Source organism: Ochotona princeps, chromosome 23, assembly GCF_030435755.1.
Source record: "Ochotona princeps isolate mOchPri1 chromosome 23, mOchPri1.hap1, whole genome shotgun sequence".
Taxonomy (NCBI): domain Eukaryota; kingdom Metazoa; phylum Chordata; class Mammalia; order Lagomorpha; family Ochotonidae; genus Ochotona; species Ochotona princeps.
This window is the reverse complement of record NC_080854.1, coordinates 18,998,099-19,012,136: the sequence shown is the minus strand read 5'-3', so window position 1 is coordinate 19,012,136 and position 14,038 is coordinate 18,998,099. Positions and strand designations below refer to the sequence as shown.

At 46.2% G+C, this 14,038-nt stretch overlaps 1 protein-coding gene across 2 annotated transcripts in view; it reads right to left on the bottom strand.

Annotated features, from left to right (window-relative positions):
• The window catches only part of TTC33 (tetratricopeptide repeat domain 33), a 38,671-nt gene extending 26,285 nt beyond the window's left edge, over window positions 1-12,386 (bottom strand). The window contains exons 1-2 of one of the 2 annotated variants that reach the window (XM_058680075.1): window positions 12,237-12,386; window positions 6,993-7,214 (exon numbers count right to left, since the gene is read on the bottom strand). In XM_058680075.1, the coding sequence (XP_058536058.1) occupies window positions 6,993-7,213 (221 nt within the window). In that variant the 5' untranslated portion in view covers window position 7,214; window positions 12,237-12,386. Of the gene's footprint in view, window positions 1-6,992; window positions 7,215-12,068; window positions 12,171-12,236 lie in introns of those variants that run through there. The other variant, XM_058680076.1, reaches the window with a different exon arrangement.
• Between the last annotated feature and the right edge of the window lie 1,652 nt (window positions 12,387-14,038).

Sequence of the window (14,038 nt, the reverse complement as noted above, 5' to 3'; positions counted from 1 at the left end):
CAAGAGTTTATTGAAATGTAAACTGTAACTTCTACCAATTAACTTTCAAAACAGCACATTCAGAAGGAAAATACACTGAACATGCATGGAAATATAGGAAACAAACAGAATTATTTCACATTTGATCAGTACTCAGCACTTTTTACAATCAATTTATTGGAGCAGCACCTAATGTCACTTAAAGCATGCTATCAGATGAGTTCTGACAAATGTCAGACTTCATAAATGCTGCCACAGAGAAAGAACGTTTTCAGCATCCTGATCGGTCCCCATCACAACCACCCTGCCTGTCACTATAGACTACAATCGTCTCTGGTGAGATTTTTATTAACGGAACTAGACAATATAGTCTGTCTTCTTTCCCTCGGTATTATTATGTGTCTGATGTCACTCACTTTTCCTCCTTGCTCAACAGCATACCATTGCAGGAATACAGCACACTGCATTAATACATACTCTGGCTGCTGGACATTAACGCTGCTTCCAGTTCATGACTAAACTAAATAAAGGTGCTAAGAACTAAGTACATTTTTAGATCAATCTTAGTATTTCTCCTAAGCATCTACTTTTCAAAAGAAAGGAAAAAGATTTATTTATTTCCATTGGAACAGTAGATTTTATACACAGGAGGAGACAGAGAAGATCTTCTATCCACTGATTCACTTCCCAAATGGCCACAATGGCCAGAAATGAGTAGATCTGAAGTCAAGAGCCAGGAGCACCTGCTGGGTCTCCCACATGGGTGCAGGGTCCCAAGGCTTTGGGCCACCCTTTGCTGCTTTCCAAGGCTACAAGCGGGGAGCTGGATGGCAAGTGGTGAGGCCAGGACATGAACCAGCACCCATATGGGATCCTGGCACTTAAAGTGGGAGGATTAGGCAACTGAGTGATCGCACCAAGCAGCCTAACTCTGTAGAAGAAGCATTTTGGAACTGTATTATAAGGCACATACTACTAACTTCATAAAGGCCAGGCTATTTTTGAAATATAATACTATTTAATTTCATAAGCGATGTATGAAAGCTTCAGTGCTCCATATCCTTCTCAACAGTTGATACTGCATTCTTCTCCATTTAGTCAACTCTCACAGTGGTTTTAATCTGAAATTTCCTGATGACTACTGTTGCTGAATAACTTTTCATGTGTTTACTGGCCATTTATGTACCTTCCTTTGTGAGGTTGTGTCTTTTTCTGTTTAAAATTTGTATCTACTCTTTAAGTGGACAGTTGGTAATCTTAATAAATTGGTTTTTTTTTTAAAGATTTATTTTTGTTACAGTCAGATATACAGAGAGGAGGAGAGACAGAGAGGAAGATCTTCCGTCCGATGATTCACTCCCCAAGTGAGCTGCAACGGGCTGGTGCTGCACCGATCTGAAGCCGGGAACCAGGAACCTCTTCCAGGTCTCCCACACGGGTGCAGTGTCCCAATGCATTGGGCCGTCCTCGACTGCCTACCCAAGCCACAAGCAGGGAGCTGGATGGGAAGTGGAGCTGCCGGGACTAGAACTGGCGCCCATATGGGATCCCATGGCGTTCAAGGCGAGGACTTTTAGCCGCTAGGCCACGCCGCCGGGCCCAATCTTGATAAATTGTTAAGACTTCTTCCTATATTATGGAAACATCCCATGTCAGATGTCTGCAATGATTTGCTTCCAATCTGTGTCTGACTTTTCATTTTCTCAGTTATGCCTTTTGATAATCCTAAATCTTACTCTTTTTTTTTTTTTTCAAAAAGGCTCTGCTCCTTACCATTTTCTTTTTTTTTAAAGATGTGGTTTTTTAATCTTTAATTTTATGATGAAATTCCATAATCTTTAATCACTGATTACATATTCTAACATGTGAATCATTTACATATCTTATATTTTTTACATTACTGTACGTATGTCTATCTTTGCCCTAATACAATAAGGTGCAACATTAGAAACTATAACATCTTGACTGAAGTAACATAAGTTCTCTAAGCCTTTGTTACATAAAACTGTTTTGACTATTCTAGCTTCTTCGTGCTTTCATGTAAATTACAGAATACATTTTTCAATTACTACAAACACAACTTTACCTAGACTCTGGTTAAAGCTGCTTTAGTTGGGCCCGGCGCAGTGGCCTGGTGGTTAAAGTCCTCACCTTGAATGCCCCAGGATCCCATATGGGCATCGGTTCTAATCCCAGCACATCCACTTACTATCCAACTCCCTGCTTGTGGCCTGGGGAAGCAGTTGAAGACGGTCCAAAGCCTTGGAACCCTGCACCTGTGTGGGAGACCTGGAGGAAGTTCCTGGCTTCTGGCTTCGGATTGGCGCAGCACTGCCACTACAGTCACTTGGGGAGTGAATCATCGGATGGAAGATCTTTCTCTCTGTATATCTCTGACTTTGCAATAAAAATAAATAAATCTTTGAAAAAAATGCTGGCTTTGTACATTATTTTAAAATATTTATTTTATGCCCTCTGTCCAAATTTTAGTGTTTGGGGTTTCCAGGTCGATATATGTTCTAAATGCTCTTTGTGCTAAAAAGTAGGAGTCCACATTTCATTTTTAAGGTATTTTTGTAGGGCCTGGCACATGGCATAGTAAGCGAAGCTTCAGGCAATGGCACTAGCATTCCACATGGACGCCAGTTAGCATTCCAGCTGCTCCATTTCCATTCCAGATCCCTCGCTATGAGAGTGGCTTAAGAAAACTGAAGTTAGGGCCAGCATTGTGGCACCGCAAGCTAATTCTCCCTCTTACGGCACTAGCATCCCTTACGGGTCCTGGTTCATGTCCTGACTACTCCACTTCCTATCCAGCTCTCTACTTAGCGCTTGGAAATGCAGTAGAAGATGGCCCAAAGCCTTGGAAACCTGCACCCCCATGGGAGACCTGAAGCTCCTGGCCAGCTATGGATCAGCTCAGCTCTAACCGTTACAGACAACTGGAGAGTGAACCAATGGAAGATCCCTTCTCTCTTTTTCTCTCTCAAATCTGCCTTTCAAATAAAAATAAATAAATCTTGAAAGGCAGGAAAGAAGGAAATAAGAAAAATAGGTAAAGTTGATCTGGTGGGCACGGAAGGGTCTTTATTATTATTATTATTTAACTTCATTTTTTCTCATTACACTACCTTCATTCAAGTTCAATAGCTTCAGATATTTTTTAAATATTAGCCTTAGAGTGGTCCAACTACTCAGTTCTGCAGGATGCTTTTGGTAGAATCTGTTTGTAGAGCTTTGTATACATTATCCAAAAACAAATGCTGAAGAACAAAATATCTAACCCTCTCACAGAGTGTTCCACTCAAATCAAACATCCAATCCAGTTGATCCGAGTGTTATGACTCAATGCTCTGGCCTGTAGGCAGAAACAAGAGTTATTCTGTTTATCTGTAATGTTGATCTCTCTCTTCTGCGGCAGGAAATTCAGAGAGAATCCCAAGGCAATAACTGAATAGCTTTTCCCTTCTACACACTCATGTGGTCTGGAGAAAGGGCAAAAACAACAGTTAATGAACTTTTAACAGGCATTTACAGGAATTTCTAAAGATATTTTATGGATGTTCTGAAAGTGATTTCATAAATCTGGAAAGTTTACAGTTGGCTTTCTTCTAACACAGAATGGCCAATCTTGTAATCTTTCTGCAAGAAGAAAGTCTTTATGCCAAAAATATCATAAATTCATGCTCCAACATTGTCAAAATGTTCACTGATCTTCATTGTTCTTCACTTCCCTACCCTTCATTCCCGATCTGAGATCCTAATACACTGTAGTCTAATCACCATTTTATTTATATTTTAAAAAACAATCAAAAAATAAAAGATTTAAAAGTATTGCTCAGCTCTTCAATTTTGACTCATATATGACAAAAAGGAAGGACGAAGGGTGGAAGCGAGGAGGAAAAAGGAGGAAATGTGATTCTTGATTACTACTGCTTCATTTTCTTTTAATTTCTCAAAGTATGCAATACCACATGCAAGATACCACTCCAAGACACATAGGTCTCATCTTAGATATCTGGCATCTAAAGAATATTCTGTCCCAATCAGACTGTTGGTAACAGATATATCCTCCATTAATTCTCATTTTATGAAAGAAATTTTGCTAATACATTTTCTTCACCAATAAGTACTTTAAAATTTTTAGGAGGAGGCCACAATTCTGACAGGATTAGGCTGCCACCTGTAAGATTTGCATTATATACGAGAGTGCTGGGAGTCCCAGCTGCTCTGTTTCTGACCCAGCTCCCTGAAGATGGACCGAGGAAGGAAGAAGATGAGCCAAGTCTTTGGGCCCCTGACACCCAAGTGAGAGACCAGATGGAGACCAAAGCTTCTGGAATCAACCTGGGTCGGGGGGCTAGAAGGCCATTTCGGGAATGGACCAGCAAGTGGAAGATACCTGTTTCTCATCCTTCCCTCCCCTTTCTGTTTCTCCCTTTCTCTGTTACTCCACTTCTTAAATAAATATAATTTTAGAAAATAATGAAATACTAACACTTGTATGAAAACATGACGGTCAGTAGACAGTGCAAAGAAGGACTTGGGTATCATTGCAATGGCTACACTAACAGACAACAATTAATGTCATTCATGTCCCAAAATGATGCAACAGAAAGTCCAAATATTGCTTAGAACATACTCTTGCCAACAATGATGAGACTCTAAATCAAATCTGTACAGGTAACGCAGTTTCTAAAAAATATTTGCGAAACAAACAAGCTGAATAGGGTACACAAGGAAGCAGATAAATAAAACACTGGTCTGGACTCCTAAAAACAGTGTCACTGTATTAGGAAATTAAAGTTGCAGTTGGACATGAACAGATTAAAAGTCAATTATCAAATATAATATGGTTTAGATCCTGGTTTTAAAACATACACACACACACACACTCTCTCATGGGAAAACTAAAAATACCTAATTATGAACTGAAATTATATAACTGTTAATTTCGATAAATTCGATAATGGCATGTTAAGAAAGAAAAATCCTGGGCCGGGCATGATAGCCTAGTGGCTTAAGTCCTGGCTTTGCATGTGTCTAGGATCCCATATGAGCGCTAGTTCTAATCCCGGCAGCCCCACTTCCCATTCAGCTCCCTGCTTGTGGTCTGGGAAAGCAGTAGAGGACGGCCCAAAGCCTTGAGTCCTGCACTCCCATGGCAGACCCAGATTAGGCTCCTGGCTTCAGATCAGCTCAGCTCCGGCTGTTGTGGCCACTTGGGGAGTGAATCATTGGACAGATGATCTTCCTCTCTGTCCTCCTCTCTGTATATCTGCCTTTCCAATAACAATAAATACATCTTAGAAAAATCCTTATTCTTAGAAGCAGGTTAAATTAGGAGTAGTTGTCACAAGATGTACAACTTACTCTCATATAAGTCAGCTGAACAAAGCAAAACCAAAACTAATTAAACAATTTTACAAGTGTATCTATTAAGCGTTTTTAAGGGGTCAGTACTGTGGTACAGCATGTTACGCCGGGACCTGTGATGCTGGCATCCCACATGAACACCAGGCTAGAGTTCTGGCTGCTCCACTTCCATTCCAGCTCCTTGCTAATGTACCTGGGAGTGCTCCACAAGATGAGCCAGTTACTAGGGTCCAGGCCACCTGCGTGTGAGAACTAGAGGGAGTTCAAGGCTTGGGCTATGACCTTCCTCAGCCCAGCTGCAGCAGCTATTTGGCAAGTGTACCAGTAGATAGAGCTCTGTGTGTGAGGGGTGTGTGTGTGTGTCACTTTGCCTAGATGATAAACATATCCTCTAATTCTTGTTCTTTTAACGGACTGCTTTAATTTTCATATTTATATTTAATCCTCTAAAATTCATCTTTATATGTGCTACTAGAACTATATTTAGCTTTCCTTTGTTCCATATAATAATCTAGTTTTCTGAATACAACTTCATGAGCAATTTGTCTTTTTCTTCTTGACTGAAGTATAAATTCAGTCCCACTGAAAGGGACAGAGGACGGAGAGAGGAACAAAGAGCCAAGAACTAGAGAAGAGAACAACCGGGAGGGGCCGGCTCTGTGACACAGCAAGTAACGCTGCCACCTGTGACTCTGGCAGCCCACACTGTGCCACTTCATGTCCCAGCTGTTCCAATTCTGATCCAACTCCCTGTTAGCACACCTGAGGACGCAGCAGAAAATGGCCCAAGGTCTTGGGCCCCTGACACCCACATGGAAGACCTTGAAGAAACTACTGGCTTTCAACCAGCCCAGGCTCCGGCCTTTGTGAGCATGTAGATGAGCCAGCAGATGGGAGATCTTTCTCTTTGTCTCTCCTTCTCTGTAAACACTGCCTTTCAAATAAATAATCATTTTAAAAAAGAAAAGCAACAAGAAGAAACAAGCATATAAAGAGAAGCCATGCAAATGTAGTTAAGGAAGAGCACTGAATAAAGGATGTATGTATAAAATCACATTCACGGGCCCGGCGGCGTGGCCTAGCGGCTAAAGTCCTCGCCTTGAACGCCACGGGATCCCATATGGGCGCCGGTTCTAATCCCGGCAGCTCCACTTCCCATCCAGCTCCCTGCTTGTGGCCTGGGAAAGCAGTAGAGGATGGCCCAATGCATTGGGACCCTGCACCCATGTGGGAGACCCGGAAGAGGTTCCTGGTTCCCGGCTTCGGATCGGCGCTCACCGGCCCGTTGCGGCTCACTTGGGGAGTGAATCATCGGACGGAAGATCTTCCTCTCTGTCTCTCCTCCTCTCTGTATATCTGACTTTGTAATAAAATAAATAAATCTTTAAAAAAAAAAAAAAAGAAAAATCACATTCACCTAAGGAGATGATAAAGGAGATAAAGGACTGTCAAAAAAAAAAATGTTTTTAATGTATATGCCCCTAAACACATTCAGGAAATGCCCAACCTACCGACTAATGATCGCCTAAGGAGAAGGTTCCTGGGAATTCTGGCACATCCCACTAACAGTGTACTGGGTTAGGTTTCTGGGTCAGAAAATGTAAACTGTTATCCACACAACATTCCTAGAAACACACCTTTTGTTTTCAGCCAGACTGGCTCCTTCATCCTTCAGCTGTTTACTCCTCTCAGCACAGCCTTCAAGCAGCACTTCCTTCCTGCGCTTCGCAGCGGGAAGCCACCCCCCGTCCTCACTCTCCGTGGCCTCCTTCTCATCCGCAGCCTCTGCTTCAAACTGCTGCGAAGTGACCTTGGAGACCTTCTCACCAATTTTCCTCTTCCACCCAAAGGACGCCATCCTGGAAAATCACAAAAAAGTAAAAGCTTTAAAATTCAAGCTTGGACTCTTCCAGAACTATGACAACTGAGAGGCGAATAAGGCATGACGGGAAAAGAACATCACCCTTTTAAACCCCTAGTCAGTGGATCGGGGAGATCATCATTACTGGTTACTAACATCACAAGGAAGCAGAACTGAATATCCTGCTCTTCCCCATGAAATGGCGTATCAGCACAGGAAGTACTCTTGGAAAAGCAATCTTCAATTAGATCAGGTCTATAACAGATGACAAAAAATAAGAAATACAAATAAACATGCTCAGTGATGAATCTGAGATGTAGATGTCATGAAATTAAAACTAAAAAAAAAATGGGCTCTTCAATAAACTGTCAGGACAAAAAGGAAAATAATTTACTACTCAATCAATAGAGACTTCAGAGACTAACCGAACATGTGTAACTCCTGTTTTGCTCATGACTCAAAAAAAACAGTGAGGAGGGCCCGGCGGCGTGGCCTAGCGGCTAAAGTCCTCACCTTGAAAGCGCCGGGATCCCATATGGGCGCCGGTTCTAATCCCGGCAGCTCCACTTCCCATCCAGCTCCCTGCTTGTGGCCTGGGAAAGCAGTCGAGGACGGCCCAAGGCTTTGGGACACTGCACCCGTCTGGGAGACCCGAAAGAGGTTCCAGGTTCCTGGTTTCGGATCGGCACGCACCAGCCGCTGCGGCTCACTTGGGGAGTGAAACATCGAATGGAAGATCTTCCTGTCTCTCCTCCTCTCTGTATATCTGACTTTGTAATAAAAAAAAATAAATCTTTAAAAAAAAAAACAGTGAGGAGGAATCAACTAAGAAAATAGGAAAACTGGGAACACTAATATTATATCTGAAATATTACTTTTCTGTGTGTCACAATAGCACTGAGACTTTGATTATTAAAACAAAAAACTTAACTTTTAGGAATACAAATTAAAAAGAACATTTGAAATGATATACTATATATGAATTAGTCCAAAGTAATCAGCAGAAGTGGGGAGTACAATAAAGATACAGATGAAATAACATTGATTTGGGGCCAGGGCGGTGGCCTAACCTGCTAATCCTCCACCTGTGGCACCAGGATCCCATAAAGGTGCCTACTCAAGTCCTGGCAGCTCCGCTTCGCATCCAGCTCCCTGCTCATGACCCAGGAAAGCAGCGGAGGATGGCTCAAGTCCTTGCGCCCCTGAACCTGCACGGAGACCCAGAAAGAAGCTCCTGGGCTCCTGACTTCAGATTGGCTCAGCTTTGTGTTTATTTGGGGAATGAACCACCGGAGGAAAAAAACTTTTTCTCTCTCCTCCTTCTCTCTGTAAACCTGCCTTTCAACAACAAGATGATTTTAGGGAGGTGGTGTTATGGTGTAGCAAGTTAAGCCACCACATGTGGCCCCAACATTCCACTAGGTACTGCTGGAGTGTCAACTGTTCTCCTTCCATTCCAAACCCCTGCCAGTGTGCTTGGGAAAGCAGTGGAAAATGTCCCTGACACCCTTGGAAGAGATCCAGATGGAGCTACAGGTTTCTGGCTTTGGCCCAGCAAAGGCAAGACCATTGCAGCCATTTGAGAGTGGGCCAGTGGACAGAAGACCTCCGTTTCTCCATCTCTCTATATAATAGTCTTTCAAATAAATAATCTTTAAGAAAAATAATTCTCTAAATTGAAAAATCGGAAAGTTGGGTGATTAGTACATATGGCCTAATGTTCTTTCATATATGTTATAATTTTCCACGATAAAGCTTTAGGGCCTGGTGTGATGGCTCAGTAGCTAAATGCACCAGGATCCCATATGAGTGCTGGTTCTAATCCCGGCTGCCCCACTTTCCTTCCAGCTCCCTGCTTGTGGCCTGGGAAAGTAGTAGAGGATGGCCCAACGCGCTGGGACCCTGCACTGTGTGGAAGACCTGGCTTCGGATGGACTCAGTTCCAGCTGTTACCACAGAACCAACCCGAGGAGCAGGTGTTTTCAGAACACTAGCAGAGTAACAGAGTATAAGCTATACTAGGGAATTAGACAACACATACCCTCCCTCCAGACTCACTATAAAATGGACGAACACATTTTTTTACGTTTGACTATTACAAGTATCCAAGGAGTAAAAACGAGAAATGGTAGAAAACTGAGACTGAGGCCCAGGAGGGTGGACTGTCAGAAAGACCTCAAAAGATGCCCAAGTGTTATTTACTCTAACACTAAGATAACAGGAATGACACAGGTTCAGACACAGGAGACGCCTGCTGCTCAGGACCAGGATGCTCGGGTTCAAGCCCCAGCTGAGCTTCCCCCTCCCGCTTCAGCTAACGTGGACCTGGGAAGTGGCAGGTGATCGCCCAGATACCCGGGGCACCACCAACCATGAGGAAGACCCAGATCAAGTTCTGGGCTTAATTTACATATTATCATTATACTAAATTATCAATTACATAGAAGCAGAGGTATGATGCAAAACAAAAGAAAAATGTGAACATTCAAACCACCATTACCTTCTCCGTCTTCCAACTCTAAGCTTACCATGAACAGAACTGCTGAGGCCAGGCACAGGTTACGCCCTATGTCGTGACCCAAGCAGAGAAGGTCTCTCACACACACTGTCTCAGCTCTCCGCAAATCTCCCAAGATCTGCTGGAGATGAGAGGCTCGCAGAGCAGGACGGGGTTACCAAGGTACAGGAGGCCTGACCACAGGAAAAATGGACACATTTCACCCCGGAGTGAGGGATGAGAGCCTCCACCAGAAAAGGTGCTAGCACCGAGTGAGAAGCCCAAGGCAGCAGGGGTGAGAAAGTGCAGGATTTCTCAAGCAAGTTGGAGGCCAGACATCTCCCTAAGCTGAATGGCACATAAATGGGTGAGCCCTTGAGAAAAAAAGACAGCTGAAATATTCACCCCAGAAACCAGAAAAACATTGATAAGAAATGAGTGAATAAATCAAACAGTACTGAGAGCCAACTGAGTCCAAAGAGCATAAAGCGCTTATCAAACTATTAGCACTGTTTTCGAATTTTTCTCAAAAGTGTGTGGAGGGGCCCACACGGTGACACAAAAGGTTGGGTTCTGCCTGTAACACAGGCATCACACAGCAGCACGCTGGTTCCAGCCCCAACAGCTCCACTTCTGAACCTGTCTCCTGCTAATGCCTTTGGGAAGGCTAAGGAACATGGTCCAGGTGCCTGGGCCATGCCACCCCTGTGGAAGACCCAAACAAAGCTCCAGGTTCCTGGCTTCAAAGGTTTTGGCCATCTGGGGGATGAATCAGTGGATGCAAGATCTCTTTCTCTGTCTCTCCCTTTACAGCATTTTACATTTCAAATAAGTAAATATTTAAAGCAAGAAGCAGGCCAAGTGTTTGGAGAGCACAGGAGTACAGTCAAGTCCAGCACAGAGAGTAACAAGGATGCTGTGAGCAGTCACAGAAGTCACCTGCCGCCCTGAGTCTGGAAGACTAAAAGTCAGCCAGCCCTGAAATCAGGGGAAAGTACGGCAACACATGCAAACACCTTCCTTTTTGGGAAACTTGAACACTCCAGGTGGTCTCAGATATATATTTTTAAGATTTATTTTTTTTATTGGAAAGTCAGATTTTCAGAGAGGAGGAGAGACAGAGAGAAAGGTCTTCTATCTGCTGGTTCACTCCCCAAGTGGCTGCAATGGCCAGAGCTGAGCTGATCCAAAGCCAGGAGCCAGGGGTTTTTCTGGGTCTCGCACATGAGTGCAGGACCCCAAGGCTTTGGCCCATTCTCTCCTGCTTTCCCAGGCCACAAGCAGGGAGCCAGAAGGGAAGCAGAACTGCTGGGACACGAACGGGCACCCATATGGGATCCCAGTGCATGCAAGCCAAAGACTTTAGCCACTAGGCTACCACACCAGGCTCTGTAGGCTGATAGTTTAAATGCAGGGAGTGGTTAGAAACAAGCAAAGACTATTATGAACTCCAAGGAGTTTCTTATGCATCTAGATGTTCTAGAATTGATTGCAATGGTGGTTGTGCAACTCCGAGCAAACCAAGCATCACATATTTCAAACGGATGCCGGGTACGAAGTGTGAATGACATCTCAATCAAGCTATTTTCATAATGCATGGATATGTTCAGTCACAGGCGCTGACTGGTCCTCCAAGGCTATTTGAAGATGGAATTAAAACATTAAGGAGGTTTTCCTGAACCTGCATTCCATTGCACGGAAGACGGGCGTCGTGTACTGAAGCGTTCTCCACCCCAGTAAACCTCATACAGGCTTCACGCTCAACTTGAGCGTCCCAGTTCCACATTCCCCTCAGAACAACATTCCACGAAAGCCACAAAAACGCTCAAGGTCGTTGTCAAGTCTGGTAGCACGGTCACTGTGCAGGCTGGACATTTCCCCCTGAGGGAGGGAGACGTCCAAGGCGAAAAGCCACGGGCGGAATAGGTTCAGGAAAGCCGACCCCGAAGGGCACACGGGGTGGACGCAGAGGGATTCGGGAAACGACCCACGGGACGTCGCCAGCAAAGGACCAGTGTTGGCGACCCTGCTCCCACCCCCTCGACGACCCGAGGGTCACACAGCGGCCCCGCCTCAGCTCCGAACCCCCCGCTCCCGGGTGGGGTGCAGGCTCTAGTCACTCTGCCCACCGCTAAAAACAAACAAGCAAACAAACAAATAAATAAATATTTATATACTTTTTTAAAGTATTTTCTTCTTTAGGGCCAAGCCCGTCGTGCGCCCGCGCTGCGTGCGAGGCCCGACCCCGAGGCTCGCCCGCCCTCCAGGCACCTGCCTGACGGCCCCGGCTCCGCCGGCCCTCCTCGGTCAACTGTCCCTGGTGAAGCTCCCTCCTTCCCTCACCACACCACCTACTCGTCTCGCTTTCCTCCTCTTCCTCCGGGTCCCTCAGCGAACCGGGCAGCCTCACACACCCGCGGCCCACTGTTTACATTCCGCTTACCCTTTGACTCGAGGAAGCGGAAACCGCCACTCATTTCTCCCGCCCACCCCCCCCCACCCCTCCCGTCACCGTGCACCTACCCGCCGGCCTTTCTTCTCTAGCTTCCCACGACGAAGGCTGAGCGCGCCTCCAGAGGACCTCCAAACCCCCGACAGAAAGCGGCCTGAGGGAGACCGCTGTTCGTGTATCTCCGGCGCCAAAGCCTTTCCTCGGAGCAGCCATCCCGGAAGCCACTGCGGCCCGTCCGCCGCATTACCTTTCGGGATTTGTAGTCCAGAGACGCCCGACCCGGTGCGCCCTCTCGCGGCCGCCCAAGGCTCCCGGCGCACTGGAGACGGCGGTGCGCGAGCGCGGGAAAACGCGGCCGCCCAGTCTGAGGCGCGCGGAAGGCAGGGCCGGGGGAAAGAGATGGCGAGGAGGAAAGGACTAAGGTATGGTCCTGCGCTGTTAGGGCTTACAGTGGGACCAAGGAAACCCGCGAGACACAGAAGACAGAGAAGCCAGACTCGAGGGGGCGGGGGAGTGGTGACTGAACCGTAGGCTTCCGTGGCAGCGACGAATGAGTGGGTCCCCAGAAGAGGGAATTACTTGTGAATGATTTAATATCTTAAAGTATTTGTGAGGTCCTGTCTTGAAAATAAGTAGGCAACTGTAACGCAGGGTATCTTTTTTTTTTTTGAAGATTTATTCATCTTTTTTTAATTACACCCAGATATACACAGAGGAGGAGAGACCCAGAAGAAGACTCACTCCCCAAGTGAGCCGCAATGGTCAGTGTGCGCCGATCTGAAGCCGGGAACCTGGAACCTCTTCCAGGTCTCCCACGCGGGTGCAGGGTCCCAATGCATTGGGCCGTCCTCAACTGCTTTCCCAGGCCACAAGCAGGGAGCTGGATGGGAAGTGGAGCTGCCGGGATTAGAACCGGTACCCATATGGGATCCCGGCGCGTTCAAGGCGAGGACTTTTAGCCGCTAGGCCACGCCGCCGGGCCCAACGCAGGGTATCTTTTAAGAGACTGAAAAACGTGTTCGTTTCCAGACCCCGCTTTTTTTTCTTTTTTTTTTTTTTTTTTAAGTAAAGATCCATTTTTGGACATCAGGTTTTCTCCACCTCAGCTGAGGGAAAGAGCTGCCCGGGTGTGGCAGGGTGACTGGCACCGCCGCTGCCGTCTGCCCCTTGGATGGCACTGGCTTTCCCGTGGCCAGTGCTAGTTGACAGCCTGATGGTTTCCCTGCAAAGTTAACAACAAATACCCGCCTGCAGCAAAAGCTGTGCCCCCACTGCAGCGGCCAGAGTCACGGGTGCAAACCTGATCCGAAGTGATGTGCAAACATGGAGACCTTTGAGACCCCTTTCACCACGTGGACACATTGTCCTGGCGGCGAGAATACAAGGTTGGGGGAATCAAACCGCTGGCACCAGGAAATGTGCTGCTGGCCTTGTGTTCTTGGCCACCACTTGCTCACAGTAAGAAAAAAAATGTTGCCACACCCACATCTCATCCAGTTCTTGTCCAGCTTCCTGCTAAGGCACTCCGAGAGGCCGCAGGTGATGGCTTCCTGCGTGGGCTCCTGTTACAGCAGGACAGCTGCCTGGAGATCCTGTCTCCCGGCTTTGGCCTCTCACATCCTTGGCTGATTGGGGGCTTTTAGGAAGTGGACCAATGAATGGATGGAAGATATCTTTTTCTGCCGCTTTAAAAATCAATGGGGAGGGCCCGGCATGGTGGCCTAGCGGCTAAAGTCCTCGCCTTGAAAGCCCCGGGATCCCATATGGGCGCCGGTTCTAGTCCCGGCAGCTCCACTTCCCATCCAGCTCCCTGCTTGTGGCCTGGGAAAGCAGTCGAGGACGGCCCAAGGCCTTGGGACACTGCACCCACGTG